Source organism: Octopus bimaculoides, chromosome 2 (assembly GCF_046866305.1).
Source record: "Octopus bimaculoides isolate indiv1 chromosome 2, ASM4686630v1, whole genome shotgun sequence".
NCBI lineage: Eukaryota > Metazoa > Mollusca > Cephalopoda > Octopoda > Octopodidae > Octopus > Octopus bimaculoides.
This window is the reverse complement of record NC_142929.1, coordinates 193,443,369-193,456,860: the sequence shown is the minus strand read 5'-3', so window position 1 is coordinate 193,456,860 and position 13,492 is coordinate 193,443,369. Positions and strand designations below refer to the sequence as shown.

At 37.5% G+C, this 13,492-nt stretch overlaps 1 protein-coding gene across 1 annotated transcript; it reads right to left on the bottom strand.

Moving 5' to 3' along the window:
• Positions 1-980: 980 nt before the first annotated feature.
• On the bottom strand, positions 981-2,138 carry LOC149137333 (uncharacterized). Its single transcript, XM_089339388.1, has one exon. The coding sequence runs from the start codon at positions 2,136-2,138 to the stop codon at positions 981-983; it is 1,158 nt and encodes a 385-aa protein (XP_089195514.1).
• Positions 2,139-13,492: the final 11,354 nt, after the last annotated feature.

Below are 13,492 nucleotides of genomic sequence, written 5' to 3'. Positions count from 1 at the left end.
TTGTTATTAATTATTATTGCAGTTAAAGCTGCAAGCTGGCAGAATCATTAGCCCACAGGACAAAATGCTTAGCAGAATTTCTTTCAGCATTATGTTCTGAGTTCAAATGTTGTTGGGGTCGACTTGCCTTTCGTCCTTTTGGGGGTCGATGAAACAAGTACCATCCAAATAATCGAATTCCCCACTTCCCCAAAATTGTTGGCCTTGTGCCAAAATTTAAAACTGTTATTCTTCTTCTTATTATTAATTTTATTGCAGTATTTGTTCCAACATTTTGTGTTCTGAGTTCAGATCCTACAAGGACTATATCTTTCAACCTTTTTTGGTTGATAATTTACCAGTCATGTACTGGGGTGAATGATATTGACTAAGCCTTTTATTTTTTTATTTGTTTCAGTCATTTGACTGTGGCCATGCTGGAGCACCGCCTTTAGTTGAGCAAATCGACCCCATGACTTATTCTTTGTAAGCCTAGTACTTATTCTATCAGTCTCTTTTTGCTGAACCACTAAGTTACGGGGACATAATCACACCAGCATTGGTTGTTAAGCGATGTTGGGGGGACAAACATAGACACAAACACACACATATATATATGATGGGCTTCTTTCAGTTTCTGTCTACCAAATCCACTCACAAGACTTTGGTCGGCCCCAGGCTATAGTAGAAGACACTTGCTCAAGGTGCCACACAGTAGGACTGAACCTGGAACCATGTGGTTGGTAAGCAAGCTACTTACCACACAGCCACTTCTGTCTCTTCACTTGAAATTTCTGGCCTCCTGCCAAAATAAGGAAGAGTTATTATCATTATTTTAAAATAAAATATGGTCCGTTGTCTTCTGCTGAACCGGAGTACACGGCGTAAAATGTGTGCGGAATCTAGCAACACTATTTTCTGAGGTTCTCCCACATTAACACTGCAAGGGAGTTTGTTGAGCTGCTTATCAAGGCCCTTTTTAATTAGCCCTAATGCTCCAATCACCACTGGTGCTGTGCTGCGCTGCTTTTTATTCCCCACTTCTTGGTCACTTCTATTTCTAGGGCTTTGTACTTAAATAACTTCTCAACTTCTTTAATGGACACATTTCTCTCTGATGGTGCTGTCACATCTAGCATTAAGCATTTCTTATTCTTCTCATCTTTGATGATTATGTCCGGCCTGTTTGCCTTGATTTCTTTATTGGTGTTCATTGGCATGTCCCAGAGTACTGTTACGTCATCTTTTCCGGTCACAGTTTCAGGTTTATGCTGGTACCGTCTTTCTGAAGCTGGAAGCTGGTAGTGTTTACATATCTTCCAATGGATATATTGCGCTACTCTATCGTGTCTATGAATATATTCGGTTTTTGCAAGCGCTGTGCATCCAGTTAAGACGTGGTTCACTGTTTCATCTTGCTCATGACACATTCTGCATTTCTGGTCAGTGCCATCGTTCATTATTTTCTTGTGGTAAGCCCTGACTGCCAAGCCTTGATCTTTTGCTGCTATGATAAAACCTTCGGTTTCGGCCTTCAGTCCTGAGGTCTTCATCCATAATACATGAGTGTCTCGCTTTTCTACGTCTGATTTGTTCACTCTACATCGGCCATGCATGGGTTTTTCTAGCCATTCTTCTTTGCTCTTCTTCTTCGCTTGTTTTTCAATTTCTTCCTTAACCCTTTTAGCAAACTGGGTTACTTTCTCACTCGCCTTCATCCTAGGTTCTTCTGTCATCAGTTGTTTCTTAAACTGTACAGATTCTTTGTATACCGAGTATAGCTTCTTTACTTTATCATGCTGGTGCACAAGCTTCATTAGAGGATCTTTTGACAGCTCAAGATATGTATTTAATCCTACAGTGGTGGTTTTGTAAGATAATTCTAATTGAGTTAGTCCTCTTTCTCCCATGCTTCTCGGTAAATAAATCCTGTTCACATCCGTTTTTGGGTGGCTCATTCGAGCCATGGTTAGTAGTTTTCTGGTCTTGTAGTCTAGTTTCTTTATTTCGCTCATTTGCCAGTTGATTATGTTGAAACTGTAAGCTACGATCGGTACTGCAAGAGTGTTAATGGCTTCTATTTTGTTTGCAGCGTTGAGTTCAGACTTTGTCACTAACCGTACTCTCCTGTAGTACTCTTTTCTAATCTTCTCTTTCATTGCTGAATGTTTTATGCCGTTACTTTCGTCTATGCCATTATTATTGTTGTTGTTGTTGTTATTTTTGTTCTTTTTTTATTTATTATTATTATTACAAAAGTGACAGCTGTTGGGTGCCCTGCATTCCAACCAGTCGATATATGTGATGGTCAGTAGGCCTCACAAACTTGACCCTTTCAGCAACCCAGAGATTTCTTTGTAAATGGAACCCTCAAACTAGAAGGTGTTCCCTTATAGTAAAGATTTCATGGATATATGTCCAATCCATGCCAGCATGGATAACGGACATTAAATGATGATGATGATGATGTGGAGCTGTGAGCCTCAAATTGTTGGTGTTGTGAGAAGAGGCAATATGCTTGGTTAGTCAGTTGATAAGCAGGGTTGCTGGGACAGGGGTGTATAGGGAAATAATGTCCAAGCTAAAAGGAAAATCTGTAAGTTTCAGTTTGTTGATAACTTTGGTGGAGTTTTCAACAGGTTCTTGGAAGAAGGGAATGGGTGAGGGTGAGAGAGAGGAGGGAATAGAATGAATAATGAACAAGAGCTAAGTAGGTGATAAGTAAAAGAGGCAAGGAAGAGTAGGTGACAACTGTAGAGATTGGAGAGGTTTCGGAGGGTGGGTGTAGTGAATAGTGGGGTAACCAATAAAGCAGGGGGGGGGGGGGACATGTAGCAGAATAGTCATGATACAGAAGAGAGGGGAAGGATGAGGCAGAAAGGCAACAGATGGTTGGGAAGGTTATAAGAGTGTGTGTGTGTGTGTGTGTGTGTGTGTGTGTGTGTGCGCATTGGTATAAACACAGTATTGTATCTGAATCCATGAAGAAGAAACTTTCCAAAGTTGTGCAGCAAGAAGTTTGTTCCCAACCACATGGTTCTGGGTTCAGTCCCACTGTGTGGCACTTTGGGCAAGTGTCTTCTACTATAGCCTTGGGCTGACCAAATCTTTGGTAAACAGGAACTGAAAGAAGCCTGTCAAATATACGTGCATGTGTGTGTGTGTGTGTGTTTAACTCCCACCATCACTTGACAAGTGATGTTGATATGTTTATGTTCCTGTAACTTAGAGGTTCAGCAACAGACTGATAGAATAAGTGCCAGGTTTAAAATAAAGAAGAACTGGGGTCGATTCATTCAACTAAAAATTCAAGGCAGTGCTCCAGCATGGCCACAGTCTAATGACTGAAGCGAATAAACAAATGTTAATGTATTAACATTGGTGTGTATGTGTTTGTGTGGGTGTGTATGAGTGTGTGCCTACCATAAGTGCAGAAGTGTGTGTGTGTATGTATGTGTATACATATGTGGAAGTGGGTTTGTTGGGAGCGGGGAGAGTGTGTATGTTATGTGTGAGAAAGAGAAAGTGAGAATGTGTAGTGGAGAGAGAGAGAGGTTATGAGCAAGAAGCATAGTTTTGGTCGCTCACCATTTACAATCTGGTGCCATCATGGCTTTACTAGTTGTGTCGAACCAGTATTTAATAAACCCACCCTGGCCCACCACTCATCTCAACAGGTTGGCTGTGTTCAGCAATTCCAGGACCATCAAATAAAACAGCTGGAAAATCTAGTTTGCGTTGTTTTTTTCACCCAACAGCTCTTATGACAAACTATACATTTCTCCTCCTCTTCTTCTGCTTCTTCTTCTTCTTCTGCATTTATCAATATCTATTATTATTGATTAACTTAAACAAATAACTTTGTGTGTCATGTTTTGGTTGCTGTGGTTTCATCAATACTCGTTGAAGGCCTTTCATCTTTTGAATCTTTCTCATTGCTTTGACTGCTGCTGCTGCTGCTGATGATGATGATGACGGTGGTGGTGGTGGTGGTGATGTGTGTTCAAAGAGAGAGAGAAACAGGTCAGTCTTGTTTCTCTAAATGCTGCTGATGATAATGATAGTGATGGTGGTTATGATGTGTGTTCAGAGAGAAAGAGAAACAGGCAGAGTGTTGTCTTGTGTTTTATCCTTCTACCATTCAGTTGCCATTGATATATATATATATATATATATATATATATATATATGTATATATATATACATATATATATATATATACATATATAGATATATATTCTTTCTCTGCAGCATAATTCTACAAATGTTACACTACAATGTGACAGAAAATATCAGCCTTTTTCACATGCTTTCTGTTCTACCATTTCAATAGTGTTATGCAGACCATTGCTTGTCTTTATCTATCTATCTATATACACACATATACACACACACATAAACGATGATGAAGATGATGATGATATATATATATATATATATATATATATATATATATTACATTTGTAGACGGTCATTTTGCCAATAAATACACACACCAGTTATTTGATCTTCATTTTATCATCATCGTTTAACGTCCGCTTTCCATGCTAGCATGGGTTGGACAATTTGACTGAGGACTGGCTACACCAGGCTCCAATCTGATTTGGCAGAGTTTCTACATCTGGATGCCCTTCCTAACGCCAACCACTCTAAGAGTGTAGTGGGTGCTTTTTACGTGCCACCAGCACGAGGGCCAGTCACGCGGAACTGGCAACGGCCACGCCCTGGCTTTATTATTATTATTCCTGATAGTCTTACTGGAAGCTGTATATTCTGTGGAAGGAGAAACAGAGAAAGAAGGAGTTGGTGCTCAGGCGGAGATAATCGTTTCTTTCATCTTGTGGGAAAATCTTTTATTCAAAGAGTGAGAAGAGTGAATACATCTTTTATTGCTTATAATTCTTTTATTACTATTCTTTATTATTAACATAGTAGTTGTGTATGCTATCATTTCATCTTCTTTTATTATATTATTATTATCATTTGTTATGTCAGAGTTCTTTCGTCTCACAATATGTGACCTCATCATTGACTATCTGTTTTTCAGACCCCCACTCTTCTCTTTGGTCTTGTCCTGTCTCAGATAAGATGGGATGGCCATGGCCAGACCTCTTTTATTATAATAAAAGATGGTTTGCTCAATCAGAGCTGACCTGTGGCTAAACAACACCACCACAAATGGTTTTGATCTCTCCGAAGTCTGGTCTTAGAGCAAGTCTAACCAGACGGCCTCATAGGTATATTCGTTTTATAAAAGATTCTGATCTCGGCACAAATGGCTGCTTTGAGAGTCAGTAATTCTACATTAAACAAACAATGCATGAAATAATTCATGTTGTGTAAGATAACACAGAACTGAAGAAGTGTTGGCTTTGATGCAGGATCAATTGCTGCTTATTGCACTCTCCTCCTTGGTCAGAAAACAAACAGAGGTGCAAGCATGGCTGTATGGTTAAGAAGTTTGCTTCCCAACCAAGATGTTCTAAGTTCAGTCCCATTGTGTGGCACCTTAGGCAACGGTCTCTTACTATAGCCTCAGAATGACCAAAGCCTCGTGAATCCAGGCTCCAATCTGATTGGGCAGATTTTCTATAGCTGGATGCCCTTCCTAATGCCAACCACTCAGAGAGTGTAGTGGGTACTTTTACGTGTCACCCGCACGAAGGCCAGTCAGGCGGTACTGGCAATGAATTTGATAAATAGAAATTGAAAGAAGCCTGTCGTATATGTGTGTCTGTGTGTTTGTGTTTACCCTCCCCCACACCACTTGACAACCCATTTGTTTACAGTCACATAACTTAGTGGTTCAACAAAAGAGACCAATAGAATAGTACCAGGTTAAAAAAAATATAGTCTTGGTGTTGATTTATTTGATTAAACGTTCAAGGTGATATCCCAGCATGGCTGCACTCCAATGAATGAAACAAGTAAAAGATACGCCTGTCCACTCCTACCATCTACAAACCATCTTTGCTTGTTAGCATATATAAATTGACGTTTTCCTCTCAATCTTCTGCTTTCTTGACAAAGGACTACATGCCTGAAATATTGAAACCTCCTTCTTTGTCTTTATGGAAAAAACATGCTTTTTACATTTGCTAATATTTTTTTTTGCTGTCTTTAATGACAATTTAGATTCATCATCATCCATGTTCCATGCTGGCACAACTTGTCTGGTTCTTTTATTGAGTTTTCATCACAAAAAACCTCTCAATGAAACTAAACTTATACATTCAAAATAAGTTTGTTTTTTTTTGTAATGAGAAGTAAAGCTTCCAGTTTATATATTTACAATTATTTACACAGAAAACTTTTAAATAGCTTGTATACAACAGCTGTCTTTTAAATAGCTTGTATACAACAGCTATCTTGAAAGATATACAAGATTGATTTCTTTATAATTCTTTGGGTTCCTGACCTAATAAATATAAACCTATTCTTTATCAGAAAACAACAAGAAAACAAAAAACAAATATAAAAGAAACCAATTCTGAAAACGGAAACAAAACAAGGATATTCTTTGAAAGACATTGATGATGGTTTCCGGAATTGATACAGAGCAGACAAGCATTCTCGACAGCTGTCTCTTATTTTCATTCTTTCATCATCAACATCGTTATAATTAGTATTAAGAAGGCAGTGAGCTGGCAGAGTCATTAGCATGCCAGGAAAAATGTTTAGCGGCATTTTGTCCTTTATGTTCTGAGTTCAAATTCCACCAAGGTTGACTTTGCCTTTCATCTTTTCACTTTCAATAGAATAAGTACCAGTCAAATACTGGGGTCAATGTAGTGGAGTTGCTCCTTTATCCAAAACTTATTGGCCTTGTGCCAAAATTTGAAACCAATATTATTATTATTATTAAAGTGATGTAAAGGTGGATGGCTCAGTGGTTAGAGCATCAGTTTCACAATCATGAGGTAGCGAGTTCGATTCCTGGACTAGGCTGTGTTGTGTTCTTGAGCAAGACACTTCATTTCACATCACCCCAGTTCGTTCAGCTGTAGAAATGAGTTGCGACATCACAGGTGCCAAGCTGTATCGGCCCCTTTGCTTTTCCCTTGGATAACATCAGTGGTGTGGAGAGGGGAGGTTGGTATGCATGGGTCACTGCTGGTCTTCCATAAAACAACCTTGCTTGGACTAGGGTCTCAGAGGGGAACTTTCTAGGTGCAATCCCATGGCCATTCATGACCAAAGGGCATCTTTATCCTTGAGGTGACAAATTGGCAGAAGTGTCAGCACATGGGACAAAATGTTTAGTGGCATTTCTTCCAGCTCTTGGCATTCTGAGTTCAGATACTGGTGAGGTCAATTTTGTTTTTCATCTTTCTGGGGGTTGATGTAATCTACTCACCCCTTCCCTCAAAACACTGGTTTCCTGCTACCATTAAAGAGAATTAACATAGGACCATGCTGAAGAATAGCAGTAATGTCACCACAGCAAAGTTATTACATACTCTGGACTCACAGCCATGCAGTAGGAATGATTTTCTAGAAGTTTACCTAGTACTAAAAGCACCCACTACACTCTCGGAGTGGTTGGCATTAGGAAGGGCATCCAGCTGTAGAAACTCTGCCAGATCAGATTGGAGCCTAGTGCAGCCATCTGGCTCGCCAGTCCTCAGTCAAAGGTGGCGAGCTGGCAGAAACGTTAGCATGACGGGTGAAATGCTTAGCGGTATTTCGTCTGTCTTTACGTTCTGAGTTCAAATTAGGCCGAGGTCGACTTTGCCTTTAATCCTTTCGGGGTTGATAAATTAAGTACCAGTTACGCACTGGGGTCAATGTAATTGACTTAATCCCTCTGTTTGTCCCCTCTATGTTTAGCCCCCTTGTGGGCAATAAAGAAATAAGTCAAATCGTCCAACCCATGCTAGCATGGAAAGCGGATGTTAAACGATGATGATGATGAACAGCCAATATTTCTTTACAGTGAAGTTCTTCATTTTTACACAATCATTTAACCATTTTGATCTCAACCTGTTTCAGACCGACCTTGGTCCTATAATACAAACTTCCTGTTTTAAGACTTTCCATCAAAATTCCACATTAATTCATGTTCCAAATGCCAGTTTAATTATGACAAAGTTATTTTATTAAAAGCTTCATCATTTTCAAAACTAACTGAAACAAATGCAGTCTATACCAACAGAAATATGGTAAGAAAAGTGCTTATTTGTTAACGTCAGGTTCCTGGTTGTGTTGGTAAAGTGAATGGCTGAATTCTTTTATTTGTTTCAGTCATTAGACTGTGGCCATGCTGGGGCACCACCTTGAGGAATTTTAGTCAAACAAATCGACTCCCCCCCCACCACAAGACTTCTTTTTTTTAATGCCAGGTACTTATTATGTCGGTCTCTTTTGCCAAATTGCTATGTTATCGGGAGGTAAACACACCAACACTGATTGTAAAGTGATGTGTGTGTGTGTGTGCAGGGAGACAAAGACACACATGCATACATATATACAATGGGCTTCCTTCAGTTTCCATCTATCAAATCCAAAGTCCAAGGTTTTTGTAGTAGATATTTACCTAAGGTGGGACGGATCCTGGAGCCATGCAGTTGGGAAGCAAGCAGCTATGCCTGCATCTATATTATGAACACCTGCTCCTGGTTGCAAACAGGTACCCTAGAACAGCAGGGGGCAGCTGGGAACCTGATAAGGAAGAAACCTGCTGCTCATATATTTAGAAGGGTAACTCTGAGGATTCCCATGATGGCATACAACACCAAGAAAAAGGACAGAGGTATCATGCTTGATTGATCTTTGATAATTCTAACTTTAGCACAAGACCAGCAATTTTGAGGGGAGGGGGGTAATGCCCCATCAAGCATTCCCCACCCCTAACACTCATTGCTTCTCTGTGGTATTAGTCAGCTGTTGTAATCACCTGAAAGCAGAACTGACACATACTATAGCCCACTCCCTTCAGTTACCTTTGTCCCTTCTTGGGACCACATGGGCCTCTGGCCATTGCTCTCTGTCTCTGCTACGCTCTATATTTAACCCCTTTCTTATCTGCTATCATCCTCAATTCTCCACTCATCCTGTTCCATTCTCTATATCACTCCAGGATATGTCCTAACATATCTCCACCGCCAACTCTCTTTCACCCTGTCATTCTATCTTCCTCCCCCCCTCTACTATACGTTGTAACCTCTTACCAACTGACACAAAGCTACATTTCTCAATACTCCTAGTCAATGGGTCTTTATGTTGCAAGTTACTTGGTAACCCTGTCTGTGCTGGTACCACCTAAAAAGTACTCAATACACTCTTAAGTGTTTGGTATTGGGAAGGGCATCCAGCCATAGAAACCCTGCCAAAACAGACAACAAAGCCGGGCTCAGTCCTTTGGCCTTGCCGGCCTCTGCCAAACCATCCAACCCATGCCAGCACGAAAAAGAGACATTTAATGAGGATGAAAATTTATTTCCTCACCAAAAAGATAACGAGGAAATTTAAGTCTATTGTTGGCAATTAACAAAACAATCATCACTTATATGGTGCTCCTGCTTCCAATTGTGAGGTATATGTCTTTATGGTACCTATTTACAGCTAAGTGAACTGGGCCATTACACAGATTTATTTGGTGACAAGGATTAAATCATCAATTATAATCTCTAAGTCCAACTATAAATCAACTTGGCTTATGTTATTGCTGAGATAATGATGATGATGATGATGATCATCATCATCGTTTAACGTCCACTTTCCATACTGGCATGGGTTGGACGATTTGACTGAGGACTGGTGAACCAGGTGATTACACCAGGCTCCAATCTGATTTGGCAGAGTTTCTACAGCTGGATGCCCTTCCTAACGCCAACCACTCCGAGAGTGATGATTATTAAAAAAAAAATTTAAAAAAACAACAAAACAAAAAATTAAAGGTTTTTTTTTTATAAAGAAAAGACAAATAAGTTCAACAACAAAAAATTGGTAATGGAATAAAACAGAATTGTTTATAAAAATATTGTTGAAAAAAAAAAGGTTAATGTTTAACATTTTAAATTAATTCATATAAATTAAGAAGTATGTTACACCATGTGTAACCTTAAAAATCATCTTGATCAGCAGGTGGTACATGTCATTTCTAAAATCATTTGATGAGCAGGGGTTTATATTTTCTGACAGTCATCTGATCAGAAAATGTGGGGTACATCATTTTCAAAATCACATTGATCATTAGAATGTATAAGAATTTTTAAAACTGTTCAGCTCAACCAGGTGTATTATTTCATCCAGATTAACGAGTGTGTATATAACTTTTGTTCAGATGCATGTGTGGGAGCGGGGGACAAACTACAATTAAAACTGACAAACTAGATTTAAAGTATTTTGTTTTAAGACAGTGGTCAAGTTCACCTTGGAGTTCTGGGTGAGTAAAGAGTAGAATGAGGAGAAGAGAGTGTGTTGTTGTTCTAGCAGTGGTTGACACTGTACTAGTCTGGAGATCAAAATTCCTGGCAAACTTTGCATGGAAAGCAAATAATTACTGGTATACTTCACATGGAAAGTAACAAAAAAAAACAAAACAAGGTTTTAAAATAAAAATAAAATTTAGAAAATAAAATAAAAATTATGGCATACCATGTTTTAGTACTCAATTTACTGGTGGCTAACAATATAAATAAAATCATAAATAAATTGTAAAAAATGTTTTTAAGATGGTCAAGAGTGGATTTTCTAAAACCTTGAAAAATATTTTCAAAATCTGCAGTGCAACTGGCCGTTCTTTATGGTGCACCCATACACTCCTCATTGTGCATCTGATTATCCCTTGTGGTGCATCCAACTGACAGATGAGAGCTACTGGATTGGAGTAAAATTATGGAGAGTGAGTGTGGCTGCCATGGGAGAAGAAAACTAAAGGCAAATAAAGCTAGAGATGAGTAGAGTGTGATTGTTATGGGGACATTAAATCTAGAAGGGATTATTGCTTGAGTGGAGTGTGAAGTGATTGTCTGAATGTCCAGCTAAGAACAGGCAGATATGAAATTGCTAAATAAAACTCAATAGCAACAACATGGAGTTTAGTTTCAATGAGGAAACTATTTTGTTTTGTCTTTTTTTTTTTTTTAACAGACCATTCCAGAATTACAAAAAGTTGTTCTCTAACAGAACAGCCAAACTTACAAAGCAGAGAAAAACAGATTTCCATCAAAAAGTAAATGAATGTATTAATCTTAATATTAATTATGATCCCTGTTAGAAATATTTAATTAATTGATAACCAATAACATTTAGCAAGGAAGAAAACTTTTATGCAGTAAAACTTCATTCAAGAAATTTCTACATTCCTTTTAAAATGGAAGACCAGACAATTTCTGTATTCCTTGTAAAAATGATTATAAACTGAAGTCCTACAACTTAGGACAATACTGACCACAATAACAACAACAGTGACATAAAAGGAGTGAAGTTCAAACACAGTACCACAGACATACATATATACATACACACACACACATATATATATGTATATATATATACATACATACGCACACACACACACATATATATTGGTTTCAAATATGGCAGGGGGCCTGCAATTTCGGAAGGGGACAAATCAGTCACATTGAGACCAGCACTCAACTGGTGCTTATTTCATCAACCCCAAAAGGATGAAAGACAAGGTCGATCTCAGTGGAATTTGAACTCAGAACCTAAAGACAGACGAAATGTCTCTAAGCATTTTGTCCAGTGTGCTAATGATTATGCCAGCTTTCTGCCTTTATATATATATATATATATATATATATTACCTCCCACACACAGCCCCTCGTTCCCGATCACCGTTTGTTATCTCCCCCTTTCTTAGCTCTCCTGAAATAAGAATTTCTAACTTCCGGTCAGCCATTGTTATGATCGGCCATTATTATGATTGACCGTTGACTGAACACTATTCAATTTTTTTTCTCTCCGTGTTTTTCTCCTTGTCTCCGTATTCTTTCTGTTGAAGAGCGTAGCTCGAAACGTCAAAGACTTTCCGTATTCCCGAGCGTCATACTAATATATACTTTTGTTATTTACACCACCTGTCCTCGTCTGTTGTTATTATTTGTATATTCTCCCATATATATATATATATATATATATCAAAAAATAAGCAACACGGATTTCAAAGGTGATTGCAGTACGCACGTTTCATGCTACTTCAATTTATTTAAGTAATGCGAGCATTACCTTAAATGCAATATGAAGAGCAATCTTCAGCTGCACGAAAAATGCATTTTTCGTGCAGCTGAAGATTGCTCTTCATATTGCATTTAAGGTAATGCTCGCATTACTTAAATAAATTGAAGTAGCATGAAACGTGCCTACTGCAATCACCTTTGAAATCCGTGTTGCTTATTTTTTGATTTTAATCACCTATCCTTTTGGGATGCGATATTCGGGTGCCTACGCATAAGTACCATATTCAAGCCTTGAATATATATATATATCAAAAGAGAAAATGCTTTGAAAATGTAATCATGAAAAAAAAAAAAAAACTATTTACATTTTCATCAAAATATGTTACCAGTTTCAATTCTAAAGACCATTTATTCATGCACAAAAAAAAAATAGGGAAAATGCATTAAATTAATCTTTCATAATATCAGTTTCGAAAGATCAGAAGATCCACAATGATTATCATGTAAATTTTATAAGAAAAACATGATTCTTCAAAACTGGTTACCATAAAAAATGAATTAAATTAATATTCCCATTGGTTTTGCATGTTTAAAATGTTTTAATATTTGAAACCAGTAGCATATTTTGATTAAATGCAAATATTTTCTTTTTCTTTAAGAAAAAAATTTCCAAGTATTTTCTTCTTGCTTTTAAAATAAATTTGTGTAAAACCTGCTGATTTTCCTACATTGTATATATATATATATATATATATATATATATATATATATATGTATGTATGTATGTATGTATGTATATAGTGTGTGGGTATTGAGTCAGTACAGTTTGTAGTTTAAGGCAATGTGAGAAAATAAGACATTTGAAGTGGTGTTATTGATTTGGGTTTTAATGGGTAACACACACATTATACACCCTCCCATATATATATATATATATATATATATATATATATATATATATAAAGAGTTTCATGGCAACTTTCTTTCACTTCTCAAGGTTCATTCAAACAGTTATATATAATGAACAAACAGTTAAATGAATGTGTGTGCAATAAGTAGAAAAATGGACTCCATCTGGTGAAATAGAGTAGAGTTAGATTAATTCAGAGTTGAAATACTGTGATTTATGACTCATAGTCATTTGGTGACAAACTAATAATAATAACCATAATATATATATATATATATATATACACACCTCAGGTACACACCCTAAGTATCTGACTAACCTCTCTGCTGCAAGAGTACACATGGAGAGCCAGGTATCATCATTAACAACAACAACAACATTAGCAGAAAATGAAAAAAAAAAAAAAAGGAAAATCATGAAATAAACTTATAATTATTCAGTGAACTCAATTCCAATA

What these genes read in the sequence shown, in the direction of transcription:
- LOC149137333 (XM_089339388.1), bottom strand. Translation starts at nt 2,138, where the DNA reads ATGAAAGAGAAGATTAGAAAAGAGTACTACAGGAGAGTACGGTTAGTG.